At 64.5% G+C, this 27,731-nt stretch overlaps 1 protein-coding gene across 1 annotated transcript; it reads right to left on the bottom strand.

Moving 5' to 3' along the window:
* Nucleotides 1–1,891: 1,891 nt before the first annotated feature.
* Nucleotides 1,892–27,403, bottom strand: LOC135889480 (phosphatidylinositol 4,5-bisphosphate 3-kinase catalytic subunit alpha isoform-like). Its single transcript, XM_065417348.1, has 21 exons — nt 27,215–27,403; nt 26,824–26,986; nt 26,531–26,740; nt 25,508–25,758; nt 24,017–24,259; nt 23,556–23,641; nt 23,301–23,406; nt 22,896–23,048; nt 22,133–22,267; nt 21,725–21,849; nt 21,471–21,552; nt 21,166–21,330; nt 15,180–15,283; nt 14,775–14,946; nt 11,627–11,733; nt 11,299–11,420; nt 10,905–10,983; nt 4,429–4,599; nt 4,198–4,315; nt 3,910–4,061; nt 1,892–2,177 (listed from the first exon to the last, which is right to left on the bottom strand). Exons 1-21 carry the CDS (start codon nt 27,401–27,403, stop codon nt 1,892–1,894), a joined length of 3,219 nt encoding a protein of 1,072 aa, XP_065273420.1.
* Nucleotides 27,404–27,731: the final 328 nt, after the last annotated feature.

Here is a 27,731-nt window from a genome sequence, read left to right as displayed (position 1 = left end):
CCCCCCATTAATTTATCAGTGGCAGCGCCCACTATAAATGGTTTCGTTTATTGCTAGGCGATAGATTTAATTTAACCCTTTGTCGGAAGCACCAGCTTCTATAGCCCCCCCCTCCCCCCGTGACCAATGGACAGGCAGCATCGCCGGGAACCAATCACAGGCCGGCTCCCCAACATGGTCCCGCCCCACCCCCAGTACCCCCAAAAAATCCATCACCAGCTGCAGCCTTGGGCACCAGGACTCCTGGGTTCTCTCCCCGGCTCTGGGAGGGGAGGGGGGGCTGGTGGGTTAGAGCAGGGGGGCTGGGAGCCAGGACTCCTGGGTTCTCTCCCCGGCTCTGGGAGGGGAGGGGGGGCTGGTGGGTTAGGGGGGGGGCTGGGAGCCAGGACTCCTGGGTTCTCTCCCCGGCTCTGAGAGGGGAGTGGGGGCTGGTGGGTTAGAGCGGGGGGGCTGGGAGCCAGGACTCCTGGGTTCTCTCCCTGGCTCTGGGAGAGATGGGGGGGGCTGGTGGGTCAGAGCAGGGGGGGCTGGGAGCCAGGACTCCTGGGTTCTCTCCCCGGCTCTGGGAGGGGAGGGGGGGCTGGTGGGTTAGGGGGGGGGGGGGATGGGAGCCCGGACGCCTGGGTTCTCTCCCCGGCTCTGGAAGGGGAGGGGGGGCTGGTGGGTTAGAGCAGGGGGGGCTGGGAGCCCGGACGCCTGGGTTCCTTCTCTACCTTATTTCCCCCTGCCCTAATGTGGGGGGGGGTCCCCTTGGGCCAGGGCCAGCTTGGCAGGTCCCCCCCCCCAGAGCCTGAAAGCTCAATACAAATGGATGCTGCAGCTGCCTTTGTCTATTTCCAGGGGCCCCCAGCCCCTGAACCCCCCCCAGCCCCCAGGTTTCCTTGGCTCAGGGGGGCGGGGAATGGGGCAGGGGCCTGTCCCCTCTGGTACCAGCCCCCATGTGCAGAGCTCACTGGGGCAGGGCCCCCTCCACCCCCAAACTTCGGGGCTACTTTGGGCTTCTTTAAAAATTGTATTTTTGCACCACCAACAAAAAAATTCTCCAGGCAAAAAATGTCAAGTATCTGCCCCCCCCCCCCCCGGCCCAGCAGATTGGGGGGAGGGGCAGGATTCAAGTATCAGAAGGGGGGGGCTGGGTGCTTAGGTGCATTGGAAGATTTCGGGGGGGGGACGAGCTGTTGCCCCCTCAAAAACGGGGGCTAAATGCCCTTTACTGTCCCCCCCCCGATTCCCAAGGGGGTCAGAGGTCAAAGGGGCCGGACCCCCCCCCCAAACAGCAGGTATCTCTGGGTGGGGGTCCCTGAGGAGGAGCCTAAGTGTGCTGGCTCCGCCCCTCTCAGTGCAGTCCCCGCCCCACAGGGGGAGGGGCTTAAGGCTCTCTGGCTTCTGACCTTCCCTCAAGGGGAGGGGCATAATGGATTTGACACCCCCCCACCTCACTTCCTCCTATGAAAAGGGTGGAGCTGGAAGGGGCCCCCCCTGCCCCCGCCCTCACCTGGATGCACCCAAAAGGGGAGGGGCACATGTCCCGGCTCCCCTCTCTCAGGCCCCGCCCTAGGGGGAGGGGCTTCAGTGCTTGGCCACACCCTCTGCGTGTCATGGGCCTGAGACTCTACGCCCACCCCCCACCCCAGGATGGGAGGGGGTTCTTCCCAAGGGGGCGGGGCTTAGGGGGAGGAGCAAGAGAGCCTGAGCAAGGAGGGCGGGGCCTGTGCTCCTGGGACACGCCCCCCCAAGGGGGAGAGACCCTGCCCCCCGCCCCTGTGTCGCTCATGGTCCAGCCCCCTCCGGGATGGGAGGGGCTTACGGACACAGTTTCAGCCACACTGACCAGGAGGAAAGGGCGGGGCCTAGAGCGGTGGGTGGGGCCTAGAGCAGTGGGCGGGAGCCCTCAGTCGTGCCCGGCCTCGCTCAGGGGCATGTGGCGGATGGTGTGGAAGATCCAGTCCATCTTGGTGGTCCAGCCACCGTGGTGGGCCTCATTCATCTGCTTCGTGAAGTACTCGAGCGCCTCTGGCTCGGCCTTGTCGAGCGCCAGCGTCTTGCGCAGGTAGGCGATGTCGTCGAACGACTGCAGCTCCGGCAGCCCCGAGCTCAGCATCAGCGAGAACAGGCTGATCAGCAGGTTGGCGTGTTGCCTGATGGCAAGGTACGCCGCGTAGCACATCTCCTGGAACCTGCCGGGCGCAGCGCGGGGTCAGCACCCCGGGGGCCCCAACCCAGCTGGGGGAGCTGGGGGGTCAGAGCGGGGGGGGGGCTGGGAGCCAGGACTCCTGGGTTCTCTCCCGGCTCTGGAGGGGAGGGGGGGCTGGGAGCCAGGACTCCTGGGTTCTCTCCCCAGCTCTGGGAGGGGAGGGGGGGCTGGGAGCCAGGACTCCTGGGTTCTCTCCCCAGCACAGGGAGGGAAGGGGGGGCTGGTGGGTTAGAGCAGGAGGGGGCTGTGACATTACTGACATAATCTGGGACCATATAGAACATCGTGGCAACCAAAGTCCTGTAATGGCACCAAATCTTGTATAAAGGGGGTCAAATGAGGTGTCTAAGACAAGGTTATGGTTGGCTGGTTATGATTATGCTGTCTGTACGTGTGTATCAATTTTGTAGTTGAAGTTGTGAATATTGGCTCTATACTGTCTGTATTGCAAACTTATGCTCTGCTTCTGGGAAACACCCCAGACAAGTTGGTGTTAGCTCTGCCTAGCCTGCTTGATGGCCCATTAAGGCCCATCAGCTACACAACTGACCCATTGAGAGAAGGCAGATACGCCTTGTGATTCAGCAAAGTACGCAGGGACTGGCCCATGTGACTCCAGACTCCCTTTTGCTGTAATTTTCCACAGTAAGGACAAAGAGGTGTTCTTACACCTGGAGGAGACTATAAAAGGCTGATGCCTCGTCTCCATCTGGTCTTCAATCCTGCTTCTCACCTCTGGAGGGACTTTGCTACAAACTGAAGCTCTGAACAAAGGACTGAAGGAATGGGGATGTTCCAGAGACTTGATTTGAACCTGCAATTTAATCCATCCCGGCTACAAGCCTGAACCAAGAACTTTGCCGTCACTGTATGTAACTGATTCCATGTAACCAACTCTAGCTCTCATCTCTATCTTCTTCCTTTTATGAATAAACCTTTCGATCTTAGATTCTAAAGGATCGGCAACAGCGTGATTTGTGGGTAAGATCTGACTTGTCTATTGACCTGGGTCTGGGGCTTGATCCTTTGGGATCGGGAGAACCTTTTTCTTTTACTGGGGTATTGGTTTTCATAACCATTCGTCCCCATAACGAGTGGCACTGGTGGTGATACTGGGAAACTGGAGTGTCTGAGGAAATTGCTTGTGTGACTTGTGGTTAGCCAGTGGAGTGAGACCAAAGTCCTCTCCGTCTGGCTGGTTTGGTTTGCCTTAGAGGCGGAAAAAACCCCCAGCCTTGGGCTGTAACTGCCCTGTTTGAGCAATTTATCCTAAATTGGCACTCTCAGTTGGGTTCCGCCAGAACTGCATCGTTACAGGGGGTGGGAGCCAGGACTCCTGGGTTTTCTCCCTGGCTCCGGGAGGGGAGTGGGGGCTGGTGGGTTAGAGCAGGGGGGGCTGGGAGCCAGGACTCCTGGGTTCTCTCCCCGGCTCTGGGAGGGGAGTGGGGGCCGGTGGGTTAGAGCAGGGGGGCTGGGAGCCAGGACTCCTGGGTTCTCTCCCCGGCTCTGGGAGGGGAGTGGGGGCCGGTGGGTTAGAGCAGGGGGGGCTGGGAGCCAGGACTCCTGGGTTCTCTCCCCGGCTCTGGGAGGGGAGTGGGGGCTGGGAGCCAGGACTCCTGGGTTCTCTCCCCGGCTCTGGGAGGGGAGTGGGGGCTGGGAGCCAGGACTCCTAGGTTCTCTCTCCGGCTCTGGGAGGGGGGCAGGAGGGGCCTCACCTCTCGAACTCCTTGGTCTTGGTGCTCTCCTGCACCCCTTTGCTGATGACGAGCAGGAAGTCCTGCGTGAGGACGAAAGGAACCCGCTCCCGCTTGTAGCCAAATTTCTTCTTCTTGTGGTCCAGGAAGTGGCCGAAGTCGATGTGGAAGAGCTGGGAGAAGGGTGGGGTCGGACGATGAATGGGACACGGGGCCTGTTGCCTCTAGGGGGCGCCGGCTCCCACCCGGCCGCAGGGCGGGGACTGGCTGGCTCAGGAGGGCAGGGAAGGGGGTGTGGGGGGGTCTCACCTGCCCGTCGTCCTTCACCATGATGTTGCTGTTGTGCCGGTCGCCGATGCCCAGGATGAAGGTGGCCACGCAGTACCCGGCGCACGAGCGGGTGAACAGGTCGATGGCGTTGTCATAACTGAATCAGAGCACCTGGAGTGAGTTGCCTCCCCTGACCCGCCTCTACCCAGCTCCCCACCCCACAGCACCCCCATCCTGCCCCCCAGGCCGGAGCCCCGGACCCAGCCTGACCTGTCCCCCTTGTTCTTGTCCTTCAGCCAGTGGTGCAGGGTGTGGCTGTTAAACTGGAGCGCCCCCTTCAGGCCGCCCTTGCACTGGATCTGCATGATGGTGTGCGAGCTCTTCACCACCTCGATCAGCCCCACACAGTCCCCGATGGACAGGCAGCCGTAGGGCAGCATCCTGGGGGCAGAGGAGGGAGGATTAGGCAGGGACCCCCCTCGCCCGGCGCGGAGATGCGGCCACCTCTGGGGCGGGGCGGCCGGTTACCCAGGGACCCCTCGCCCAGCGCTGAGATGCAGCCACCTCTGGGGCGGGGCGGCTGGTTACACGGTGTAACGGAGCAGGGAGCGGGGCAGATTTGACCTGGGAATGTTGCAGGGGGGGGTTGCATCGGGGATGGGAGACTTCCCTGGAAGGAAGCTACCTGAGCTGTAACCTGAGCCAGGAGGGGGGTTGGGAGAAGTAACACCTTTTGCCTGGGAGACTGAACAAAGGAGGGAGGGGCTGCTAGGGAAGAAAGGAGTTTGGTCTTCGGAGGGCTAGGCTGGGTGGTGCAACGCAGGGAACCCCAAGCTGGGGTCTAAGCTCCCTGAACCTCCCAGAAGGGCCTAATTGAGGGGTTCTGGTCGTACCTACACGCTCTGCTTGAGACTGTATTCCTGTCATCTAATAAACCTTCTGTTTTACTGGCTGGTTGAAAGTCACAGTCGATCTCAGGAAGAGGGGTGCGGGGCCCTAACTCCCCCTTACTCCGTGACAACTGGTGGCAGCGGTGGGATCTACTGCACCCCGTGGACGGCGCTTCCTGCAGTAAGTGACTGGGGAGAAGTAAAACGAAGGGGGATTGACGGGGACCAGGCGTGCTGAGGAGTCAGAGAGAGACGGTTATCACCCCTGGGAGTGTGTGACCAGCGAGAAGGACTTTTGCAGTAACAGGGTCCCCCGGGGGATCGCAGCGAGTGGTCCCAGGGGCGGAGGAGTCTGCAGCTCGACCCTGGCAGAGAGGTGGTGACCTCGAGAAGGGCTGGCACACTAGGGGTCTCCCTGGAAACTGTGGGGAGCGGTGAGCACACAGGCCTGTGAGTAGCCAGCAGGAAGATGTATGCCAAGCGGCTTAAGAGCGACCTGGTGGAGCTGTGCAAGCAGAGGGGGGTGTGCATTGGGAAGCTCACCAAAGAACAGCTCATTGCCCAGCTGGAGAAGGGAGATAGCGCGAATGAACCGATCCCTGTCTCTGAGGGAAGCAGCCTGGCAGATGCAGCGCAGGCCCCAGTGTCTGTCCCAGCTGGGAGTGGTCAGCCGGCTGCTGAGGGCTTCCCGAGACCCCTCCTTCCTATGCCTAGGGGAAGGGTGGGGAGGAGCCTAGCAAATACCGAGGGCGCCGTGACCCCCCCGGCCAGCAGGGGATCCTCCCGGCAACGCTCGCCGGCCAGCAGGGGATCCTCCCGGCCACGCGCAGCATCCGTGGAGCGGAATGGGCTGGAATGGGAGATAGAGCTAAAACTGAGAGAGCTGGAGGATCGTGAACACCAGAGACAGCATGAAGAGAAATTGAGGCAGCATGAACGGGAGGAGAATGAGAGACAGAGGCATCATGAACTGGAGCTGGCGAGGCTGAAGGGCCGCGAGCCCCCGGCTGCGGTGAGTGAGGGGGGACCCAGGACTGTACGGAGCTTTGATAAGTGCATCCTGGCCCCACGTAAGGAGGGGGAGGACATGGATGACTTCCTGGATGCCTTTGAGACGGCCTGCGAGCTGCACCAGGTTCATCCTGCAGACAGACTCCGGGTTCTCACCCCCTTACTGGACCCCAAAGCCGTGGCCTTGTACCGCCAACTGGAAGAGGCGGAAAAAGGGGACTATGAACTGCTACGTGAGTTTGGGCTGACTTCTGAGATGTACCGGGAAAGGTTCCGGAGTCAGGATAAAACCCCGGAGATCTCATATCTGCAACTAGCCGTCCGCATGGAAGGATACGCCAGCAAGTGGGCTGCTGGGGCCCAGACAAAGGAGGACCTGGTTAAACTGCTGGTACTGGAGCAACTGTATGAGCGGTGCCCATCCGACCTGAGGCTGTGGTTGAGGGACAAAAAACCAGAGAACCCGCGACATGCAGGCCGGCTGGCCGATGAGTTTGTGAAGAGCCGGTCAGGGGCTGGCAGGGAGGAGTCCCAAAGGAGCAGGCCCGCCGCGATGCAGAAAGAGAGTCACCCGGGTACCTCCCAAAGGGGGAATATGGGGAATCCCCTCCCAAAAGGAATGCCCAGCGTCAGGGACAACCGACCGGCTCGAGGGGACCCACGGGACATGAGCTGCTATTACTGCGGCCGAAGAGGCCACATTCGGGCCCAGTGCCCCAAGCTCAAGGACAGACTGAGCAGACCGAACCCACACCGGATTAACTTGGTAGAGGCCCAGACGGACGAGGGGCCGGCTTTCCAGGCAAGGGGGGCTGGCAGCTTATCAACTGCTCAAGAGAGAGAAGGGTCTCAGGCCAGCTTCTCTGGGGGGCCGGATGCTCCGGACTCAAAGTTCTCCGTTTACAGGGTGGGCGCGGGGCTGCCCCTGCGGAGCGAGTGCCTTGTCCCCCTGGAGGTGGATGGGAAGGAAGTTTATGAATACTGGGACACAGGCGCAGAGGTGACACTGGCCCGGCCCGAGGTGGTGGCCCCAGATCGGGTGGTGCCCAACGCCTTCCTGACCCTGACAGGGGTGGGCGGGACCCCATTCAAGGTTCCCGTGGCGAGGGTACACCTGAAATGGGGGGCCAAGGAGGGCCCCAAGGACGTGGGAGTGCACCACCATTTGCCCACTGAGGTGTTGATGGGGGGGGACCTAGAGGACTGGCCAAGCAACCCCCAGACCGCCTTAGTCGTGACCCGTAGCCAGAGCCGGCGAGGGGCACTACGCCCTGACCTTGGGAAGGATGTCACATCGGAGGCACAGAACCCTACCCTGGTGGGGAGGGAACACCCAAGGACAAGGCTCGGGGTGGCTGTGGCTTCTGACCCAGCCGACGAGAGGGAGCAGGTTCCCGTCCCTTCCCCAGCTGCCGAGTTCCAGGCCGAGTTGCAGAAGGACCCCTCCCTGCGGAAGCTAAGGGACCTGGCTGACCTCAGTGTGGTACAGACCATGATGAGAGGTTGCAAGGAGAGGTTCCTGTGGGAGAAGGGATTCCTATACCGAGAGTGGGCTCCCCCAGGGGAAGTGGAGTCCTGGGGGGTCAGGAGGCAGCTGGTTGTTCCCCAGAAGTTTCGTCACAAGCTACTGCACCTGGCCCATGACATCCCTCTCGCAGGGCACCAGGGAATCCGGCGCACCAGGCAGAGGCTGCTACAGAACTTTTACTGGCCTGGGGTCTTTACCAACGTCCGACAGTACTGCCGATTCTGTGACCCCTGTCAGAGGGTGGGGAAGGCCCCGGACAAGGGGAAAGCGGCTTTGAGACCTTTGCCCATCATAGAGGAGCCTTTCCAGAAGGTGGCCATGGACATAGTGAGACCTCTCAGCAAGACGACCCGATCAGGGAAGAAATACATTCTGGTGGTGGTAGATTTCGCCACCCGCTACCCCGAGGCAGTGCCCTTATCGTCCATCGAGGCAGACACTGTGGCAGATGCGCTGCTGACCATTTTCAGCCGAGTGGGGTTCCCCAAGGAAGTCCTGACGGACCAAGGGTCCAACTTCATGTCGGCCTTACTCCGGTGCTTGTGGGAGAAATGTGGGGTTCGGCACAACTGGGCCTCGGCGTATCACCCCCAATCCAACGGGCTGGTGGAGAGGTTCAATGGGACGCTAAAAATGATGCTGAAAACATTTATGAATCAGCACCCGCAGGACTGGGACAAGTATTTACCTCACCTGCTGTTCGCGTACCGGGAGGTACCCCAGGAGTCTACCGGGTTTTCACCTTTCGAACTGTTATATGGAAGGCGGGTAAGGGGGCCCCTGGACCTGATGAGAGCCGAATGGGAGGGGAAGGCCACTCCCGATGGAGAGTCGGTGGTGGAGTATGTCCTGACCTTCCGGGAACGACTTGCCGAGCTCATGGGCCTGGCCAGGGAGAATCTGGCCAGAGCCCAGAGGAAGCAGAAGGTCTGGTATGACCGCACAGCACGGGCCCGCGCCTTCGCCACTGGGGACCAGGTGATGGTCCTCATCCCCGTGAGGAAAAACAAACTCCAGGCCGCCTGGGAAGGGCCCTTCAAGGTCGTCAAGCAACTAAACGAGGTAAACTATGTGGTGGAGCTGTCGAACCGGGCACACCACCACCGGGTGTACCATGTGAATATGATGAAGCCATATTACGACAGGGGGAATGTGGTGTTGGCTGTGTGTGGACACTGGGAGGGGCAGGGAGATGACCCTTTGGTAGATCTATTCCCTGGGACAAGAGCTGGTTCCCCCCTGGAAGCAATTCCCCTCTCTGACCAGCTGACCCCGGCCCAGCAAGCTGAGATCGGAGGGGTGCTGCATCTGTACCAACAGCTGTTTTCCAACCAGCCTGGACGCACTAATCTGACTGTCCACCAGGTGCAGACAGGATCGCACCCGCCTATAAAATGCCCCCCCTTCCGGGTCACAGGGAAAACTGCTCAGGACCTGGAAAGAGAGGTCAATGACATGCTGGCTTTGGGGGTGATCCAGCCGTCTTCCAGCCCTTGGGCCTCGCCGGTGGTGCTGGTCCCCAAAAAGGACGGGTCGATCCGGTTCTGTGTGGACTATCGCAAGCTCAATGCCATCACTGTAGCCGATGCCTACCCCATGCCCAGGCCTGACGAGCTCCTAGACAAGCTGGGAGGCGCTCGGTACCTTACCACCATGGATCTTACAAAGGGCTACTGGCAAGTGCCGCTGGATGCCGATGCCAGGCTGAAATCGGCCTTTATCACCCCTCTGGGGCTCTATGAGTTCCTGACCCTGCCTTTCGGCCTCAAGGGAGCGCCGGCCACCTTCCAGCGCCTGGTGGATCAGCTACTGAGGGGGATGGAGAGTTTTGCCGTGGCGTATATTGACGACATCTGCGTCTTTAGCCAGACCTGGGAGGACCATGTGTCCCAGGTTAGACAAGTGCTGGACCGACTCCAGGAGGCTGGGCTGACCGTAAAACCGGAGAAGTGCAAGGTGGGGATGGCTGAAGTATCCTACCTAGGCCACCGGGTGGGGAGCGGCTGCCTAAAGCCAGAACCGGCCAAAGTGGAGGTGATCAGAGACTGGCCCGCCCCGCAAACCAAAAAGCAGGTCCAGGCCTTTATTGGGATGGCGGGGTACTATCGAAGGGTCGTGCCCCACTTTAGCTCCATAGCCGCCCCCATCACTGAGCTGTGCAAGAAGGGGAAGCCAGACAAGGTGGTCTGGACCGAGGAGTGCCAGGGGGCTCTCCAGGAGCTGAAGGAGGCTCTGGTCAGTGGCCCAGTTCTAGCAAACCCAGACTTTGACAAGCCCTTTATGGTGTTCACCGACGCCTCAGACACGGGACTGGGGGCGGTGTTAATGCAGGAGGATGAAAAGGGGGAGAGACACCCCATCGTGTACCTGAGCAAGAAGTTGCTACCTCGGGAGCAGAACTACGCGGCTATTGAGAAGGAATGCCTGGCCATGGTGTGGGCCCTCAAGAAACTAGAGCCATATCTCTTTGGGCGACACTTCACCGTGCACACCGACCACTCTCCCCTGACCTGGCTGCACCAGATGAAAGGAGCCAACGCCAAGCTCCTGAGGTGGAGCCTGCTCCTGCAGGATTATGACATGGACGTGGTCCATGTAAAGGGAAGTGCCAACCTAATAGTGGATGCGTTGTCCCGGAGAGGGGGCCCTGAACTTCCCCAGGTCACTGGGCAGAGTGACCCCGCTCAGTTCAGTCTCGAAGGGGGGAGAGATGTAACGGAGCAGGGAGCGGGGCAGATTTGACCTGGGAATGTTGCAGGGGGGGGTTGCATCGGGGATGGGAGACTTCCCTGGAAGGAAGCTACCTGAGCTGTAACCTGAGCCAGGAGGGGGGTTGGGAGAAGTAACACCTTCTGCCTGGGAGACTGAACAAAGGAGGGAGGGGCTGCTAGGGAAGAAAGGAGTTTGGTCTTCAGAGGGCTAGGCTGGGTGGTGCAACGCAGGGAACCCCAAGCTGGGGTCTAAGCTCCCTGAACCTCCCAGAAGGGCCTAATTGAGGGGTTCTGGTCGTACCTACACGCTCTGCTTGAGACTGTATTCCTGTCATCTAATAAACCTTCTGTTTTACTGGCTGGTTGAAAGTCACAGTCGATCTCAGGAAGAGGGGTGCGGGGCCCTAACTCCCCCTTACTCCGTGACACACGGGAACCCCTCGCCCGGCGCTGAGATGCAGCCACCTCTGGGGCGGGGCGGCCGGTTACACGGGGACCCCTCGCCCGGCGCTGAGATCCGGCCACCTTTCCCAGTGACCCCCCCACAAATCCCATTCCCCCCCCCCCCCAGCAGAGCAGTGACGCAGGTTCTCCCCCCCCCGGTACCGAAGGTCCAGTCCTTGGTTCTGCCACATGTTCTCCATGATCCGGATAATTTGCAGCGTCAGCATGTCCTGCCGGAGATCTACAGCCAGAGACGGACAGACGCACGTCAGCAGCGCCCCTCACTCCCGACCCGCAGCCCCCTGCTCTCCCAGCCCTGCCCCCCCCCAGCTCTGCCGGTGCCCCTCACTCCTGACCTGCAGCCCCCCCATCCCAGTCCTGCCCCCCCCAGCCCTGCCGGTGCCCCTCACTCCCGATCCGCAGCCCCTGCTAGCCCAGCCCTGCCCCCCCCAGCTCTGCCGGTGCCCCTCACTCCTGACCTGCAGCCCCCCCATCCCAGTCCTGCCCCCCCCAGCCCTGCCGGTGCCCCTCACTCCCGACCCGCAGCCCCCCTCACCATCCCCGTTCTTGAAGATGATCTCATGGTTGGTGAAGAGCAGCTCCGACATGATGTCCGGATTCTCCCAGTTCAGCCAGAGCGGCCGCTTGGCCGACGACATGATCCTGCATTCGTCCAGCCTGCGAGGTGGGGAGATCTGTCAGGGAGAGAACCCAGGCGTCCGGGCTCCCAGCCCCCCCTGCTCTAACCCACCAGCCCCCACTCCCCTCCCAGAGCCGGGGAGAGAACCCAGGAGTCCTGGCTCCCAGCCCCCCCTGCTCTAACCACTAGCCCCCGCTGCCCTCCCAGAGCCGGGCATGGGACCCAGGCGTCCTGCGGGCCTCACCGGACGTTGCCCAGCTGGTGGACAGGGTTCAGGGGGCAGATGAAGCCCTGCAGAGCTTCCATGTAATCCGGGCGTCTCATCTGCTCCACCAGGAACTTCATCTGCATCTGGGGGAGACGGGGGGGCGGGTAAGAACCCAGGGCACAGCCCCACTCCTCCCCCACCCCGGGGCAGAGGGGAGCTCCAGGATCCTGCTGGGGGGGGGGGGGTCACAGATGTGTCCGGGGGAGAGGGGCAGGGAGGCAGACACGGGGCGGTGGCGGGTGGCGGGAGCGAGGGGCACCGTGGGACGTGACGAGGGTGATATAATATCTCGTTGGAAGAGTTAATTAACTCCCAGCCTGAGCTGAGCCTCGTTAGGAAGATCTGTAAATGGACGGAGCTTGGACATGCAGCCGGCGTCGGAGGCAGAAGGGGAGCGGTTTGTGCCGGGCTTGGGATGGCAGCAAACACGTCTTGGCTCTTAATGCGGCTGCGATGCAAAGCTCGAAAAAGGAATCTCACGATTGATGGTGATACTGGCGTGAACGAGTGTTACGGTCTCTTTGGAGGTCGTGGGTGTGCCGAAGTGGGAGGGGGGGGTCTTGTTTTTCCATGTTTTCCAGTGGGTTGCATGCGGAGGGGGTGGGACTCAGTTTCCCTGGGTGTTACAGGTTTAACGAGGGAGGGGAGAGGGAGTTTGTTGGTACAGAGGACCAGAGAGGGAACTTGGGACCCCAGCCAGTGGCCTGGAGGATGGAGACTCCAGCGACGGGTGACCTGACGACCTGGAGACCCCGCTCAGGAGTCGCAGCCGGTTCTGGCCAGTGGGAGGACAATGGGCTGCGGTGAGAGGACCCCCGTGACCGGACCAGAGGGGCCAGGGGACAGAAGAGGGGAGAGGAGGCCCAGGCGACCCTGTTTACGACCCTGTTTCCCTGGAGAGAAGACAATGGACAGAGGGGGCCTGGGGCCGGGGGTATCAGATGCCCAGCTGGGAAGCAGGGGGGCTGGAGAGGGGGGCAGGCAGAGCCCCCCTGGATGCAGGGTGACTGGAATGTGCTGGGCTGAAGGAGGCCAGGCCTGAGGCCGGAGAGTTTCCTGTGCTAGGTTCAGTCGCTCAATAAAACTCCTGTTTTATGCTGGCTGAGAGTCGCTCCGGGCTAGAGAACAGAGGGAGTGGAGGCCCTGGGGGTCCCGAGCGAGGGGACTCCCTGAGGGGGCCCACGGCAGAGACAGACGTGCTAAGGCTCTGAGAGGTGCGGCTCCAGGAGGGACCCCCGAGAAGGGCTGTCGCACTGAAAGGGGCATCCCCCACGGACCGCATGGGGCCAAGAGTGGGCACGATCTGTGAGTCCGTGACAGTCCGTGACAGCGGTAACCGGGATCTGCACTGCTAATGGATTAATTACCCCATGCTAATTGCCAGGATGGTTGGGAGACAGAAGATGAAGCTTATTCGCTCAGGCCGAGATGCTGCTGGAAATGTGTAAAAACCCCGGGACATGATCCTGCTGCATCTCTGAGTAGGGTGACCAGATGTCCTGGTTTTATAGGGACCGTCCCGATATTCGGGGCTTTTTCTTATATAGGCTCCGATTACCCCCCCCCCCCCCCCATATCTCCGATTGGCTTCAGGTTTCAAGAGGGGGAAACCCTGAGCCACAAGGATTGAGATCCCCAGTCACTGACCGGAGTCGCCCTGAACACGGACATTGGACTGTAACCTCTGGACTGTTTCTAAAAGGACTTTTGGCAACTATAAATTAATCTCCGCGACGTATCTGGACCTCAAGAATTGAATTCACGTCTGTCTGGAGATTGATCTTTGAACCAATTCTCTCTTCTCTTTTTAAATACATGTTAGTTTAGTTGACAAGAATTGGCTCTAAGTGTGGATTTGGGGTAAGATCTAAGTTATCATTGGACCTGGGTGTGTGGCTGATCCTTTGGGATCGGAAGAACCTTTTCTTGTATATGATAAGATCAGATTTTCAGGAATCATCATTGTGACGAAGTGGGACTGTTCTTAATGTTTTCCTCAGTTTCCCCTTTGCAGTTCTTAAGTATCTAGGGGGTGGGATAAGGGTGTATGGTTGCTGCAGAGCAAAGGGCCAGGGTACATAAATGCCCGACACTCTGTCTCCTAGCAACTGATGGCCTGGGCCCCTCCTCTGCAAAGGTGCCAAGTCAAGGTGTTGGAGACAAAGGGATCAGGTGACCTCCTGGCCTGGGAAAGAGACAAAGCCCAGAGGAGGAGGGGCTGGACGGGGGTTTGGAGCTAGCTGGGGACGGGAAGGGAGGGCAGACGGGGGTCTGCCTCGCTGGGCCCCAGAATGGACCCGGCGGAGGGGTCCCGTTTGCTGGACCTACAAGTTCTGTTTTAGACCGTGTTCCTGTCGTCTAATAAACCTCTGTTTTACTGGCTGGCTGAGAGTCACGTCTGACTGTGAAGTGGGGGTGCAGAACCCTTTGGCTCCCCCAGGACCCCGCCTGGGCGGACTCGCTGTGGGAAGCGCACGGAGGGGCATATGCCGAATGCTCCCAGGTGAGAGCCAGGAGGTGAAGCCGTGTGAGCTTCTTGCCCTGAAGACAGTCTGCTCCGAGGGAGAGGAGGCTCCCCAGAGTCCTGACTGGCTTTGTGGGGAGCAGTTCCAGAGCATCGCCCGGGGACTCCGTGACAATCATCGTATCTGAAGTGTGTCTGGACGGAGGCCGGGCACTTTAAGGGAATTGCGATGTTTGGGCGTCTGAGTAACCAGGGAGGTAATATAGAGGCTGTTTTGGGCTGTTTTGGTAAATCTAAGTATTGGAAGATCCACCAGCGTTTGGGGTTTGTCTGCCCCGTTCTGTTTGTAGGTCACCCTGATTGAGTGACCCATGGGGACCATCATCACACTGCGGGTCAGGAGTGAGGGGCACCGGGGGGGGTTGTGGGTCGGGAGTGAGGGGCGCCGGCCGGGCGGAGGGGCCGCGGGTCGGGGGTGAGGGGCACCGGCCGGGCGGAGGGGCCGCGGGTCGGGCGTGAGGGGCGCCGTACGGGCGGAGGGGCCGCGGGTCGGGCGTGAGGGGCGCCGGCCGGGCGGAGGGGCCGCGGGTCGGGCGTGAGGGGCGCCGGACGGGCGGAGGGACCGCGGGTCGGGCGTGAGGGGCGCCGGCCGGGCGGTACCTTCGGGGTGTCGTCTCTCTTCTCCTGCCGCAGGGTGTCCGTCAGGTTGATGAGTTTCTCCATCGCCTCCACCTGCCGGTTGAGGTGTTTCAGGTACATCCCGCAGCCCCGGCAGAACGCCTCCAGCATCAGCCCGAACCGCCGGCTCACCGTCCTGCTGTGCATCTCCGACCTGCGGGGGGCACCACAGGCACGTGGCCCCTCACTCCCGACCCGCAGCCCCTCCACCCGGCCGGTGCCCCTCACTCCCGACCCGCAGCCCCTCCACCCGGCCAGCGCCCCTCACTCCCGACCCGCAGCCCCTCCGCCCGGCCGGCGCCCTCACTCCGGACCCGCAGCCCCCCCTGACCGGCCGGTGCCCCTCACTCCCGACCCGCAGCCCCTGCCAGGAATCGGGCCCCTCACTTGAGGTGCCAGAAGTAGAAGTGGCCGATGCGCTGGTTGGTCAGAGCCTTGCGGAGCAGGAACCGGGCCAGCGGGTTGTCCAGGTATTGCTCGTACTTCAGAACCTGCAGGGGAGACAGACAGCCAGGCTCAGCCGCACGGACCCCTCCCGGCCTGCGGGGGGCGCTGGGCCACAGGGGGCAGGGCCAGGGGTTGCCAGGGCCGTGGGGTGCGGGACAGGGGGGCGGCCAGGGGTTGCCAGGGGCACAGACGGGGGTTGCCAGGGGCCGCGGGGGGCGGGATGGGGGCACGGCCGGGGGTTGCCAGGGGCCGCAGGGGCTGGGTGGGACGGGGGCACGGCCAGGGGTTGCCAGGGGCCGCAGGGGGCGGGATGGGGGCATGGCCGGGGGTTGCCAGGGGCGGCAGGGGGCAGGACAGGGGTGCGGCCGGGGGTTGCCAGGGGCCGTGGGGGGTGTGATGAAGTGGGACTGTTCTTAATGTTTTTTCTGAATACTGTGTGGGTGCCTCAGTTTCCCCTATGCAGTTCTTAAGTATCTAGGTGGTGGGATAAGGGTGTATGGTTGCTGCAGAGCAAAGGGCCAGGGTACATAAATGCCCAACACTGTCTCCTAGCAACTGATGGCCTGGGCCCCTCCTCTGCAAAGGTGCCACCTGAAGGTGTTGGAGACAAAGGGATCAGGTGACCTCCTGGCCTGGGAAAGAGACAAAGCCCAGAGAAGGAGGGGCTGGACGGGGGTTGGAATTTGGAGCTAGCTGGGGACGGGAAGGGAGGGCAGACAGGGGTCTGCCTCGCTGGGCCCCAGAATGGACCCGGCCGAGGGGTCCCGTTCGCTGGACCGACAAGCTCTGTTTTAGACCGTGTTCCTGTCGTCTAATAAACCTCTGTTTTATGGCTGGCTGAGAGTCACGTCTGACTGCAAAGTGGGGGGTGCAGAACCCTTTGGCTTCCCCAGGACGCCGCCGGGGCGGACTCGCTGTGGGAAGCGCACGGAGGGGCATATGCCGAATGCTCCCAGGAGAGACCCAGGAGGTGAAGCCGTGTGAGCTGCTTGTCCTGAAGTCGGTCTGCTCCGAGGGAGAGGAGGCTCCCCAGAGTCCTGACTGGCTTTGTGGGGAGCAGTTCCAGAGCATCGCCCGGGGACTCCGTGACAACTGGTGGCAGAGGTGGGATGTACGGCACCCCGTGAATGGCACTTCTTGCAGTAAGTGATTGGGGAGCAGTAAAACAGAGGGGGGACGGTTTCAGGGGGCGATTAACCCCTAGGAGTGTGTGACCAGCGAGAAGGACTGTTGGAGTAATGGGGTTCCCCTGAGGACTGCAGCGAGCAGTCTCAGGGCGGAGGAGCTTGCCGCCTGATCCTGGGAGATAGAAGGACGTTTGCAGTAACAGGGTTCCCCTGGGGATTGCAGCGAGCGGTCCCGGTGTGGAGGAGTCTGAAGCTCGACCCTGGCAAAGAGGTGGTGACCACGAGAAGGGCTGGCATACTAGGGGTTCTTCCTGGAAACCGTGCGGGAGCTGAGAGCACACGGGCCTCTGAGTCCAAAGCAACTTGGGATCAGCGGAGTGATGGCCTATCACCATCTCCTCAAGAAGGACATTGTGATCCTGTGCAAAGAGAGGGTTATGCATTGGGAAGTTCACCGAGGCCCAGTTAATCGTGCAGCTGGAGGATGAGGACCGCTCTAAGGAGCAGATTCCTGACCCAGACGGGGCTACAAGAGGATCTGGGAGCAGCTGGAGCAGTAGCCAGGCGTCCCCAAGACTCCTGTCCCCGACCAGACAGGGGTCTTCATGATCGGGTTCCCCATCAGGGGATCAGAGACGGTTGGGACTGGAGCGGAGTCCGAGAGAGCGAGAGGACCGTGAGAGAGAGCAAGAGCCCGAGGAAAAGCTGCAGGAGAAGCAGCAGCAGCATGGACTGGCGATGGTGGAGCGGAGAGGCATAGGGGACTCCCCAGGGGTGAGTGGGGATAGACCCCGGGGTGCCAGTTCTGCAGGGAATCTCGACACTAAATTGCTGCCCCTGGTTAAGGAGGGGAGGATGTGGATGCCCACCACACGGCCTTCGAGCAGGCTGGGGATTTGAACCAGGGGGACCCTGCGGAAAAGCCCCGGTGTCTAGCCCCCTTGCTGGGTCCCAAGGCCATAGACGCTGTCAGCCAGATGGGTGGGGTGGTGGACAGGCTCCCACTCCTGGCCCCGGCCTATACGTCTGCGTGGAGTCTCCTGGGCTCAGGCCCCTCGGACCCCCAGTGGCAGCGGAAGGTGGCGGTCAATGGGGAGACCTGCCTGGGGTGGCGAGACCCTGGGACAGAGAGAACTGTTGTCGGGCCCCGGGTGGTGCAGCCGCAGATGCTGAGGGGCTGTGTGACCTGGGTGAAGGTCCCCGGGATGAAGGCCCTCGCCCTGCCTATGGCCCAGATCCCTGTGCAGACCCAAGAGGGGTCGGGCTGGCTGGTCATTGGGGCTCTCCAGGATATCGGCTGTGAGGTCCTGTTCGGGGGTGACTGTGTCTCTTTGGGACAAGATCCAGGCCCCGCTCCTGTAACAGCCGAGGTTTTGAATTTGAATCCAGGGAACCAATTGGCTAAGAGGGAAATGGTCAGTGAAAATGCAAATGACCTGGCTGGCAGGAGGGAGGGGCTGCTGGGCTCAGGGTACCTGCCTGCCTGTAACCAGACCCCTGGGGCTGAGTGGGAGGGAGAGATGCTCCCCGCGCCCCTGCACACCGGAGAGGGGGCTCATGCTGGCTCTGATGCTGTGACCAGAGCAGAGAGCTCGCTGCCTGCCCCCACTGGGACAGCAAGGGCAGCGCTGAGCACGGTGGGAACTGAGACCCCAGCTGAGTGGGGGGACACCCAGACAGGGCAGGTCGGCTGCCAACCAGGCTTGCCTGGTCCAGACGTGCTGCTGGGAAGTGATTAGACAGCAGGGAGGGAGCTACCAGGGACAGGGCTCAGAGGGGCTGTGACCCCAGGCCCAGCCAGCGAGAGGGAGCAGGTCCCACTCCCTTCCCCAGCAGCTGAATTCCAGACCGAGCTGCAGAGGGATCCCTCCTTGGAGAAGCTGAGGGAACTTGCTGGCCACAGCGCTGCAAACCCCCTTGGGGACGGCTGCAGGGACAGAGTCCTGTGGGAGAAGGGATTCCTGTACCAGGAATGGGCTCCCCAAGGGGAAGTAGAACTGGGGGGAATCGGGAGGCAGCTGGTGGTGCCCCAGGAATCCACAGGGTTCTTCCCGTTCGAGCTGCTGGATGGGAGGAGAGTGAGGGGACCCCTGGACCTGAAAAGGGAGGATTGGGAGGAGAAGGGGGAGGACCCCCTGGTGGATCTCTTCCCTGAGGTGGGAGCCAATCTCCCCATCAGGTGTTCCCCATTCAGAGTCACTGGGAAAGTAGCCCAGAACCTGGAGAGAGAGGTCAAGGACATGCTGGCTTTAGATGTGATCCAGCCGTTCAACAGCCCATGGGCCTCACCGGTGGGGCTGGTCCCCAAGGAAGACAGGATGATCTGGTTGTGCGGGGACTATTGGAAGCTTAAAGCCATCACCGTGTCCGATGCCCACCCCACGCCTAGGCCTGGGGAGATTCTAGACAAGCTGAGGGGGATGGAGGACTTGGCCCTGGCGTACCTCGATGACATTTGTGTCTTTAGCCAGACCTGGGAGTAACAGGTGTCCCAGGTGAAGAGGGGGCTGGGCTGCCTCAAGGAGGTGGGACTGACGGTAAAAGCTGGAAAGTGTAAGGTGGGGACGACAGAGGTGTTGTATCTGGGCCACAAGGTGGGGAGCGGCTACCCAAGCCCAGAGCTGGCCAAGGTCAAGATGGGGGCTCTTAACCAAGAGAGCCCGAATCGCAGCCCTCCAGACCAACGTGCTGGGAGAAGACCCAGTCCCAGTTTGAACCCCAGAGGTATTGGGGTGGCAAAAGGGCACGGGGCACATAAACCTTCCCACATGCGGCCTGCGAGTGCCATCAAGCGCACTCGAACTAAGGGAGGGCACGAAACTGGACGGGCCTGGTGTAACTCCCACCAAGCAATGGGAGAGATGCTGGGGCGTCCATGGGAATGTTGGTGGGTTCGAACTTCCCCAGGTCACTGGCTGCAGTGACCCCGCTCAGTTCGGTCTCGAAGGGGGGAGAGATGTGACGAAGTGGGACTGTTCTTAATGTTTTCCTCAGTTTCCCCTATGCAGTTCTTAAGTCTCTAGGGGGTGGGATAAGGGTGTATGGTTGCTGCAGAGCAAAGGGCCAGGGTACATAAATGCCCGACACTCTGTCTCCTAGCAACTGATGGCCTGGGCCCCTCCTCTGCAAAGGTGCCAACTGAAGGTGTTGGAGACAAAGGGATCAGGTGACCTCCTGGCCTGGGAAAGAGACAAAGCCCAGAGGAGGAGGGGCTGGACGGGGGTTGGAATTTGGAGCTAGCTGGGGACGGGAAGGGAGGGCAGACGGGGGTCTGCCTCGCTGGGCCCCAGAATGGACCCGGCCGAGGGGTCCCGTTCGCTGGACCAACAAGCTCTGTTTTAGACCGTGTTCCTGTCGTCTAATAAACCTCTGTTTTACTGGCTGGCTGAGAGTCACGTCTGACTGTGAAGTGGGGGCTGCAGAACCCTCTGGCTTCCCCGGGACCCCGCCTGGGCGGACTCGCTGTGGGAAGCGCACGGAGGGGCATATGCCGAATGCTCCCAGGAGAGACCCAGGAGGTGAAGCCGTGTGAGCGTCTTGCCCTGAAGACAGTCTGCTCCGAGGGAGAGGAGGCTCCCCAGAGTCCTGACTGGCTTTTTGGGGAGCAGTTCCAGAGCATCGCCCGGGGACTCCGTGACAGGGGGCGGGACAGGGGGCGCGGCCGGGGGTTGCCAGGGGACGGGGGCGCGGCCAGGGGTTGCCAGGGGCCGCAGGGGCTGGGTGGGACGGAGGCACGGCCAGGGGTTGCCAGGGGCGGCAGGGGGCGGGATGGGGGCATGGCTGGGGGTTGCCAGGGGCGGCAGGGGGCAGGGCAGGGGCACAGGCGGGGGTTGCCGGGGGGCGGGACAGGGGGGCGGCCAGGGGTTGCCAGGGGCACAGGCGGGGGTTGCCAGGGGCTGCGGGGGGTGGTACGGGGGCACGGCCGGGAGTTCCCAGGGGCCGCAGGGGCTGGGTGGGACGGGGGCGCGGCCAGGAGTTGCCAGGGGCCACAGGGGGTGGGTGGGACGGGGGCGCGGCCAGGGGTTGCCAGAGGGGGCAGGGTAGGGCAGGGGCACAGCCAGGGGTTGCCAGGGGCCGTGGGGGGTGGGACGGGGGCGGCCAGGGGTTGCCAGGGGCCGCGGGGGGCGGGACAGGGGGGCGGCCAGGGGTTGCCAGGGGCCGCGGGGGGCGGGACAGGGGGGCGGCCAGGGGTTGCCAGGGGCCGCGGGGGCTGGGTGGGATGGGGGCGCGGCCGGGGGTTGCCAGGGGCCATGGGGGGCGGGACAGGGGGGTGGCCAGGGGTTGCCAGGGGCCATGGGGGGCGGGCCAGGGGTTGCCAGGGGCCATGGGGGGCGGGCCAGGGGGGTGGCCAGGGGTCATGGGGGGCGGGACAGAGGGGTGGCCAGGGGTTGCCAGGGGCACAGGCGGGGGTTGCCAGGGGCCGCGGGGGGCGGGAAGGGGGCGCGGCCGGGGGTTGCCAGGGGCCGCAGGGGGACGGGGGTGCAGCCAGGGGTTGCCAGGGGCCGTGGGGGGCGGCCAGGGGTTGCCAGGGGCATAGGTGGGGGTTGCCAGGGGCCGCGGGGGGCGGGACGGGGGCGCGGCCGGGGGTTGCCAGGGGCCGCAGGGGCTGGGGGAGACAGGCGCGCGGCCAGGGGTTGCCAGGGGCACAGGCGGGGGTTGCCAGGGGCTGCGGGGGGCAGGACGGGGGCACGGCCGTGGGTTGCCACAGGCCGCAGGGGGTGGGTGGGCCGGGGGCGCGGCCAGGGGTTGCCAGGGCCGCAGGGGGCAGGACGGGGGTTGCCGGGGCGGCGCGGCGGGACCTGGACCAGCTGGATGAGGTATTGGCTCAGCTTGTCATCCGTCAGCCCCTGCGCCAGGCACTTGAGGGCGAAGTCCCGCACGCGGGGGTCAGGGAAGTTGCAGTCCAGCAGCTCCATGGACAGCTCCGGCGCGATGAGGGGCCACTCCCGCAGCAGGCAGTACATCTGCGGGGGGGCGGGAGAGACACAGGCTGGCGGGGCCGGCGGAACTCCCCGCCACTGTGCGCAGAGAGCGCCAAACCGCTCCCGCCCACCCCCCAGGGCTCTGATCCGGCTGAGGGGGAGCCCGGGGGGGTCCCAGGTACCTGAGCAACCTCGTCCCGCGAATTCCACTTGACGGACAGCAGCAGCTTGGGCAGCGTCTCTGGGATGTTGATACAGTAATGGCTGCAACGAGAGGGGGGGGCGTCTGAGGTGTGCCCCAACCCCCTGCTCAGCCCCCCACCACATGGGGGAGAGAACCCAGGAGTCCTGGCTCCCAGCCCCCCCTGCTCTAACCCACCTGCCCCCACTCCCCTCCCAGCACCAGGGAGAGAACCCAGGCGTCCGGGCTGCCTACCGGTGCCTCCAGAGGAAGTCTTTCTCCTGCTCAGTGATCTCCGACAGGGGGTCACGGTGGCAGATGCTACGAAGCTGCTCCAGTTCGTTCTCCTGCAGGCTGCTGTCCCGGGCCAGGCGGTTGCTCTGCAGGGAAACGGGGGGGGTGTCCCCCAAAACATCCAGTGTCCTCAGTCCCCATCCTGGGGCCGGACGGGAGCCGGCGCCCCCTAGAGGGGACAGGCCCCTGCCCCATTCCCCGCCCCCCTGAGCCAGCCAGTCCCCGCCCTGGGGCCGGGTGGGAGCCGGCGCCCCCTAGAGGGGACAGGCCCCTGCCCCATTCCCCGCCCCCCTGAGCCAGCCAGTCCCTGCCCTGGGGCCGGGTGGGAGCCGGCGCCCCCCTCAGGGGAAGGACCCCCCCCCCCCTTACCAGCCCCGTGAGGCAGCAGTTGAGGCCCAGCTCCCGTGACATGCTCCGGTTCGCGTGATCCTCGATTTGTGCCTCGTCGGCGAATTTCACCGCGTGGCTGAACCAGGTGAATTCGAGCTCCAGGCAGGGGGTCTCCTGGTGGGGGGAGGTGGGGGGTGAAAAGGGGGTCAGAATCCTAGGCACCTCCAACCCCATACAAAGGGGACTCCCAGCCCCCAGCAAAGCACCCCAAAAACCATGTGCTCAGACCCTTCCAATTTATGTAGGCCCTACAATAACACGCAAGAGGGCCATGTGGATCTATTACTGTAGCACTTATTACATAGCTTTATGTAATAGATCATGCCGGCCCTGTGTTTTTACATAGGCCCTACCTTAATAGCCAGATCATGCCGGCCCTGTGTATTTACGTAGGCCCTACTGTGATGTCTGGGAGACCGCACCACTGAGGCAAGTTTACGGTTTCACAGCAGATGTTTCTAAGCGCTTAGGTTGATCTTTTTGGCCTGGTGCGTTTTGAGTAGGCCCTACCATAACAGCCAGCTGCCACCTCCGGGCGGGGGGTGGGGGGGGAAAGAGAAGTCGGCTGCAATACCACGAGAGGGGCTTACGGCTGCCGAGAGGCGAGGAGGGGGTTCATAGCCAGATACCCCACTGGGGTACGGGATGGGACAGAGAGGGGACCCAGGGCTGGGGTAGCAGGGGCTGCGGGTCGGGAGTGAGGGGCACCGGCAGAGCTGGGGGGAAGCAGGAAAACACTCACCTTGTTGGGGTTCGAGCCCCCCACACCGATGGGGTTCAGTAAGTCCTCCAGGCCGTGGGGCACCGGCCACAGGTTGAGTGCCATCTTCCCAGCCACCAAGGTATCTTTGTAATCAAAGAGATTGACGTTCCCCCACGCCAGGGGGCAGTGCTCCTGCCGGGGGGGGGGGACAGAGACCATGGGGGGTCACAGCCAGCCTGCCCCCCATTTCCCGCCCCCCGGAGCCAGCCAGTCCCCTCCCCGGGGAGGAGCCGGCGCCCCCTAGAGGGGACAGGCCCCTGCCCCATTCCCCGCCCCCCTGAGCCAGCCAGTCCCTGTCCTGGGGCCGGGTGGGAGCTGGCGCCCCCTAGAGGGGACAGGCCCCTGCCCCATTCCCCGCCCCCCGGAGCCAGCCAGCCCCCCCACCTCTTTGGCCCCCTTGCGGCCCTTGACGGAGCAGATGGAGAGGCAGAGGCGGGCGGCGCGGGGCAGGTCTGCGAGGTACATGTCGTAGGAGAGCCATTCGTTCCACCTGGGGGAGAGGGACACAGGTTGGGGTCGCCGGCGGCGGGCAGGGGGAGCCCCCCAGCCTGCTCCCGGTGGCCCCGCAGCAGGGCGCTGGGGCCAGGGCAGAGTGCAGAGGGAGAGCACCCCCCACTGAGCCCCCGCCCTGCCCGCTACCTGGGGTTGGAGCAGGGAACGCGCTGGGTGTTGACGTTGTCGCAGAGGGGCTCCCCGCCATGGTAAATCCCCGTCCGCACGTAGATCTGGGAAAAGGGAGAGAAAGAGCCATCATGCCAGGGGACCCAGGCGTCCGGGCTCCCAGCCCCCCCCCCCCCGCTCTAACCACCAGCCCCCACTCCCCTCCCAGCGCCGGGGAGAGAACCCAGGAGTCCTGGCTCCCAGCCCCCCCTGCTCTAACCCACCAGCCCCCACTGCCCTCCCAGAGCCGGGGAGAGAACCCAGGAGTCCTGGCTCCCAGCCCCCCCTGCTCTAACCCACCAGCCCCCACTGCCCTCCCAGAGCCGGGGAGAGAACCCAGGAGTCCTGGCTCCCAGCCCCCCCACCCCGCTCTGACCCACCAGCCCCCACTCCCCTCCCAGAGCCAGGCGAGAACCCAGGCATCCGGGCCCCGGCCTCGCCTTGTCGATGTCACGGATGTTGACGTTGACGTAGGTGGCACACAGCACGCTGATGCGCAGCAGGCTGGGCACGGACCAGAGGGACTTGGCGGGTGGGTCCCCGTTGGCGTGGGCGCAGGGCCCGGTCCGGCGGGCATAGGAGGGCAGCAGGAAGACGTTGGCCGGCAGCTGGCTGTACAGACTCTCCTTGGACATGAGCATGAGGTGGGGCAGGCGCCCCACGGCGATGCAGTTCCTCATGTACTGTGGCGGAGAGAGAGAGAGAGAGAGCGCGTTTCCGCGGAGAGCCGTGGCCGGGCCGGGGGGCGCAGAGCCCAGCTGGGGGTCCCATGCCGAGGGTGTGGGTCCCAGGGCGAAGCCGGGGGTCCCAGGGCCCCTCACCTTCTACTGGCTGAGCGGGCCAGGGGCCCCAGGGTGGAGCTGGGGGGGGGGGGTCGCAGGGCGGGCCGGGGGCCCCAGGGCGGGTGGAGCGGGGAGCCGGGCCCCTCACCGTGTACTGGCTGAGCGGGCCGGGGGCCCCAGGGTGGAGCCAGGGGGGGTCACAGGGCGGGCCGGGGGCCCCAGGGTGGGTGGAGTGGGGGCCCCGGGCCCCTCACCTTGTAATGGCTGAGCGGGCCGGGGGCCCCAGGGCGGAGCCGGGGGGGGTGTCGCAGGACGGGCGGAGTGGGGGCCCCGGGCCCCTCACCTTGTACTGGCTGAGCGGGCCGGGGGCCCCAGGGTGGAGCCATGGGGGGTCACAGGGCGGGTGGAGCGGGGAGCCGGGCCCCTCACCTTGTACTGGCTGAGCGGGCCGGGGGCCCGAGGGCGGAGCCGGGGGGGGGGGGTCGCAGGGCGGGCGGAGTGGGGGCCCCGGGCCCCTCACCTTGTACTGGCTGAGCGGGCCGGGGGCCCCAGGGCGGAGCCGGGGGGGGTGTCGCAGGACGGGCGGAGTGGGGGCCCCGGGCCCCTCACCTTGTACTGGCTGAGCGGGCTGGGGGCCCCAGGGTGGAGCCAGGGGGGGTCACAGGGCGGGCCGGGGGCCCCAGGGCGGGTGGAGCGGGGAGCCGGGCCCCTCACCTTGTACTGGCTGAGTGGGCCGGGGGCCCCAGGGTGGAGCCAGGGGGGGTCACAGGGCGGGCCGGGGGCCCCAGGGCGGGTGGAGCGGGGAGCCGGGCCCCTCACCTTGTACTGGCTGAGTGGGCCGGGGGCCCCAGGGCGGAGCCGGGGGGGGTGTCGCAGGACGGGCGGAGTGGGGGCCCCGGGCCCCTCACCTTGTACTGGCTGAGCGGGCCGGGGGCCCCAGGGCGGAGCCGGGGGGGGTGTCGCAGGGCGGGCGGAGTGGGGGCCCCGGGCCCCTCACCTTGTACTGGCTGAGCGGGCCGGGGGCCCGAGGGCGGAGCCGGGGGGGGGGTCGCAGGGCGGGCGGAGTGGGGGCCCCGGGCCCCTCACCTTGTACTGGCTGAGCGGGCCGGGGGCCCCAGGGCGGGTGGAGCGGGGAGCCGGGCCCCTCACCTTGTACTGGCTGAGCGGACACTCGTGCAGCAGGTACTCGTCGGCGCCGCACACCTTGAGCAGGTACTGGCCCCGGTACTCCTGCAGGCAGCGCTGCAGCTGCGCGGGTGCCAGGTGCATGCTGCGGCTCCGCTTGCGGATGGCGTCGGCGATGAGCTGCGCGGGCAGCGCGTCGTGCGGCGCCTGCAGCGTGTACTTCTGCTTGTCCAGGTGCGGGGCCACGATCACCCACACGGCCACCATCAGCCGGCCTGGGGCGGGGGACAGCGAAACTTGGGGGTCGCCCTATGCCCCCCGCCCCAGACCCGCCTCCTCCACCCCATGGGATCCAGACACCGCCCCCACCCTGGGACCGCCCCTGCCCCACTGCCCACACCTCCCACTTGCCTCTGCCCCATGGTGCTCAGATCACACAGCCCCCCTCCTGCTGCCCCACGGCACACAGACCCCCAGGGCATGCACAGACTCCCTTTCCCCCCGCCCCACAGCGCACAGACCCCCAGGGAGCACAGGACCCCTTCCCCCCGCCCCACGGCACGCAGATCCCCAGGGCAGCACGGGACCCCTTCCCCCCGCCCCACAGCGCACAGACCCCCAGGGAGCACAGGACCCCTTCCCCACGGCACGCAGACCCCCAGGGGAGCACAGGACCCCTTCCCCACGCCCCACGGCACGCAGACCCCCAGGGCAGCACAGGACCCCTTCCCCCCGCCCCACGGCGCGCAGATCCCCAGGGAGCACAGGACCCCTTCCCCCCGCCCCACGGCACGCAGATCCCCAGGGCAGCACGGGACCCCTTCCCCCCGCCCCACAGCGCACAGACCCCCAGGGAGCACAGGACCCCTTCCCCACGACACGCAGACCCCCAGGGGAGCACAGGACCCCTTCCCCACGCCCCACGGCACGCAGACCCCCAGCGAGCACGGGACCCCTTCCCCCCGCCCCACGGCGCGCAGACCCCCAGGGAGCACGGGACCCCTTCCCCCCGCCCCACGGCGCACAGACCCCCACGGAGCACCTCACCCTTGTCCAGCTTGTTGTAGACGTGTTTGGGCAGATCGGGGCTGGACTCCACGTTCGGGGGGTAGACGTAGAGGGCCTGGCTGTGGGGCCCGCCGGCCTCCCGCGTCTCCACGGCCTCACGGCACACGGCCAGGATGGAGCGGCGGAAGTCCTGCACCTCGGGGTCCTTCACCAGCTCGAACTCGCATATGGGCATCCCGATGGCGAAGCCTGGGAGGGCAGGATGAGGGGGCTGAGACCAGACGGAGCCCCCCTCCGCCCCCCACCCCACATCTAGGCCCGGCCCCGCTCACCGATCTCCCGGTTGAGGATTTTCTCTTCCCGGTTCCCGACCGGCTCGATGACCTTGAGGATGGGCTGGAAGAGCCGCAGGTCGCAGAGCCGCCGGGACTCATCGAAAAACTCCTCGCGCTCGGCCTCCTGGGTCACCCCCACGAAGATGTAGGAGGATTCATCCTGGGGCAGGGAGGGCACAGACGCTGCGATCCGAACCCCCACGGGTCAGCCCCCTCCCAGAGCCGGGGAAAGAACCCAGGAGTCCTGGCTCCCAGCCCCCCCTGCTCTAACCCACCAGCCCCCACTCCCCTCCCAGCGCCGGGGAGAGAACCCAGGAGTCCGGGCTCCCAGCCCCCCTGCTCAGACCCCGCCCCCCCTCCAGGGATGGGACCCAGGCGTCCAGCTCACCTGCAGCAGGTGGAAGAGGGGGTATTTCCGGGCCTCTCGGAAGAGCTCGTGTTTGATGCCCAGCAGCGCGGCCTCGCGCAGACACTCCAGGGTGACCAGGATGCCGTTGGGGAGGCAGCAATCCACCATGATCCGGGGGGGCATGAGGTGCAGCCCCCACAGCTCCCCGGACGACGGCCGCGGGGGCATGGCTGCACCGAGGGACCCCTGGCCCTACTAGAGATCCAGCCCGGGAGTCAGGCGTCCGGGCCACCTGCGGAGAAAGCGGACATGCCCCTCACTCCCGACCCGCAGCCCTCCCAGCTCCGCCAGCGCCCCTCACTCCCGTCCCGCAGCCCCCCAGCTCCGCCAGCGCCCCTCACTCCCAACCCCCAGCCCCCCTAGCCCCGCCGGCGCCCCTCACTCCCAACCCGCAGCCCCCCCAGCTCCGCCAGCGCCCCTCACTCCCGTCCCGCAGCCCCCCCAGCTCCGCCAGCGCCCCTCACTCCCGTCCCGCAGCCCCCCCAACCCCGCCGGC

Source organism: Emys orbicularis, chromosome 15 (genome assembly GCF_028017835.1).
Source record: "Emys orbicularis isolate rEmyOrb1 chromosome 15, rEmyOrb1.hap1, whole genome shotgun sequence".
Classification (NCBI taxonomy): domain Eukaryota; kingdom Metazoa; phylum Chordata; order Testudines; family Emydidae; genus Emys; species Emys orbicularis.
This window is presented reverse-complemented; position numbering and strand designations above follow the sequence as displayed.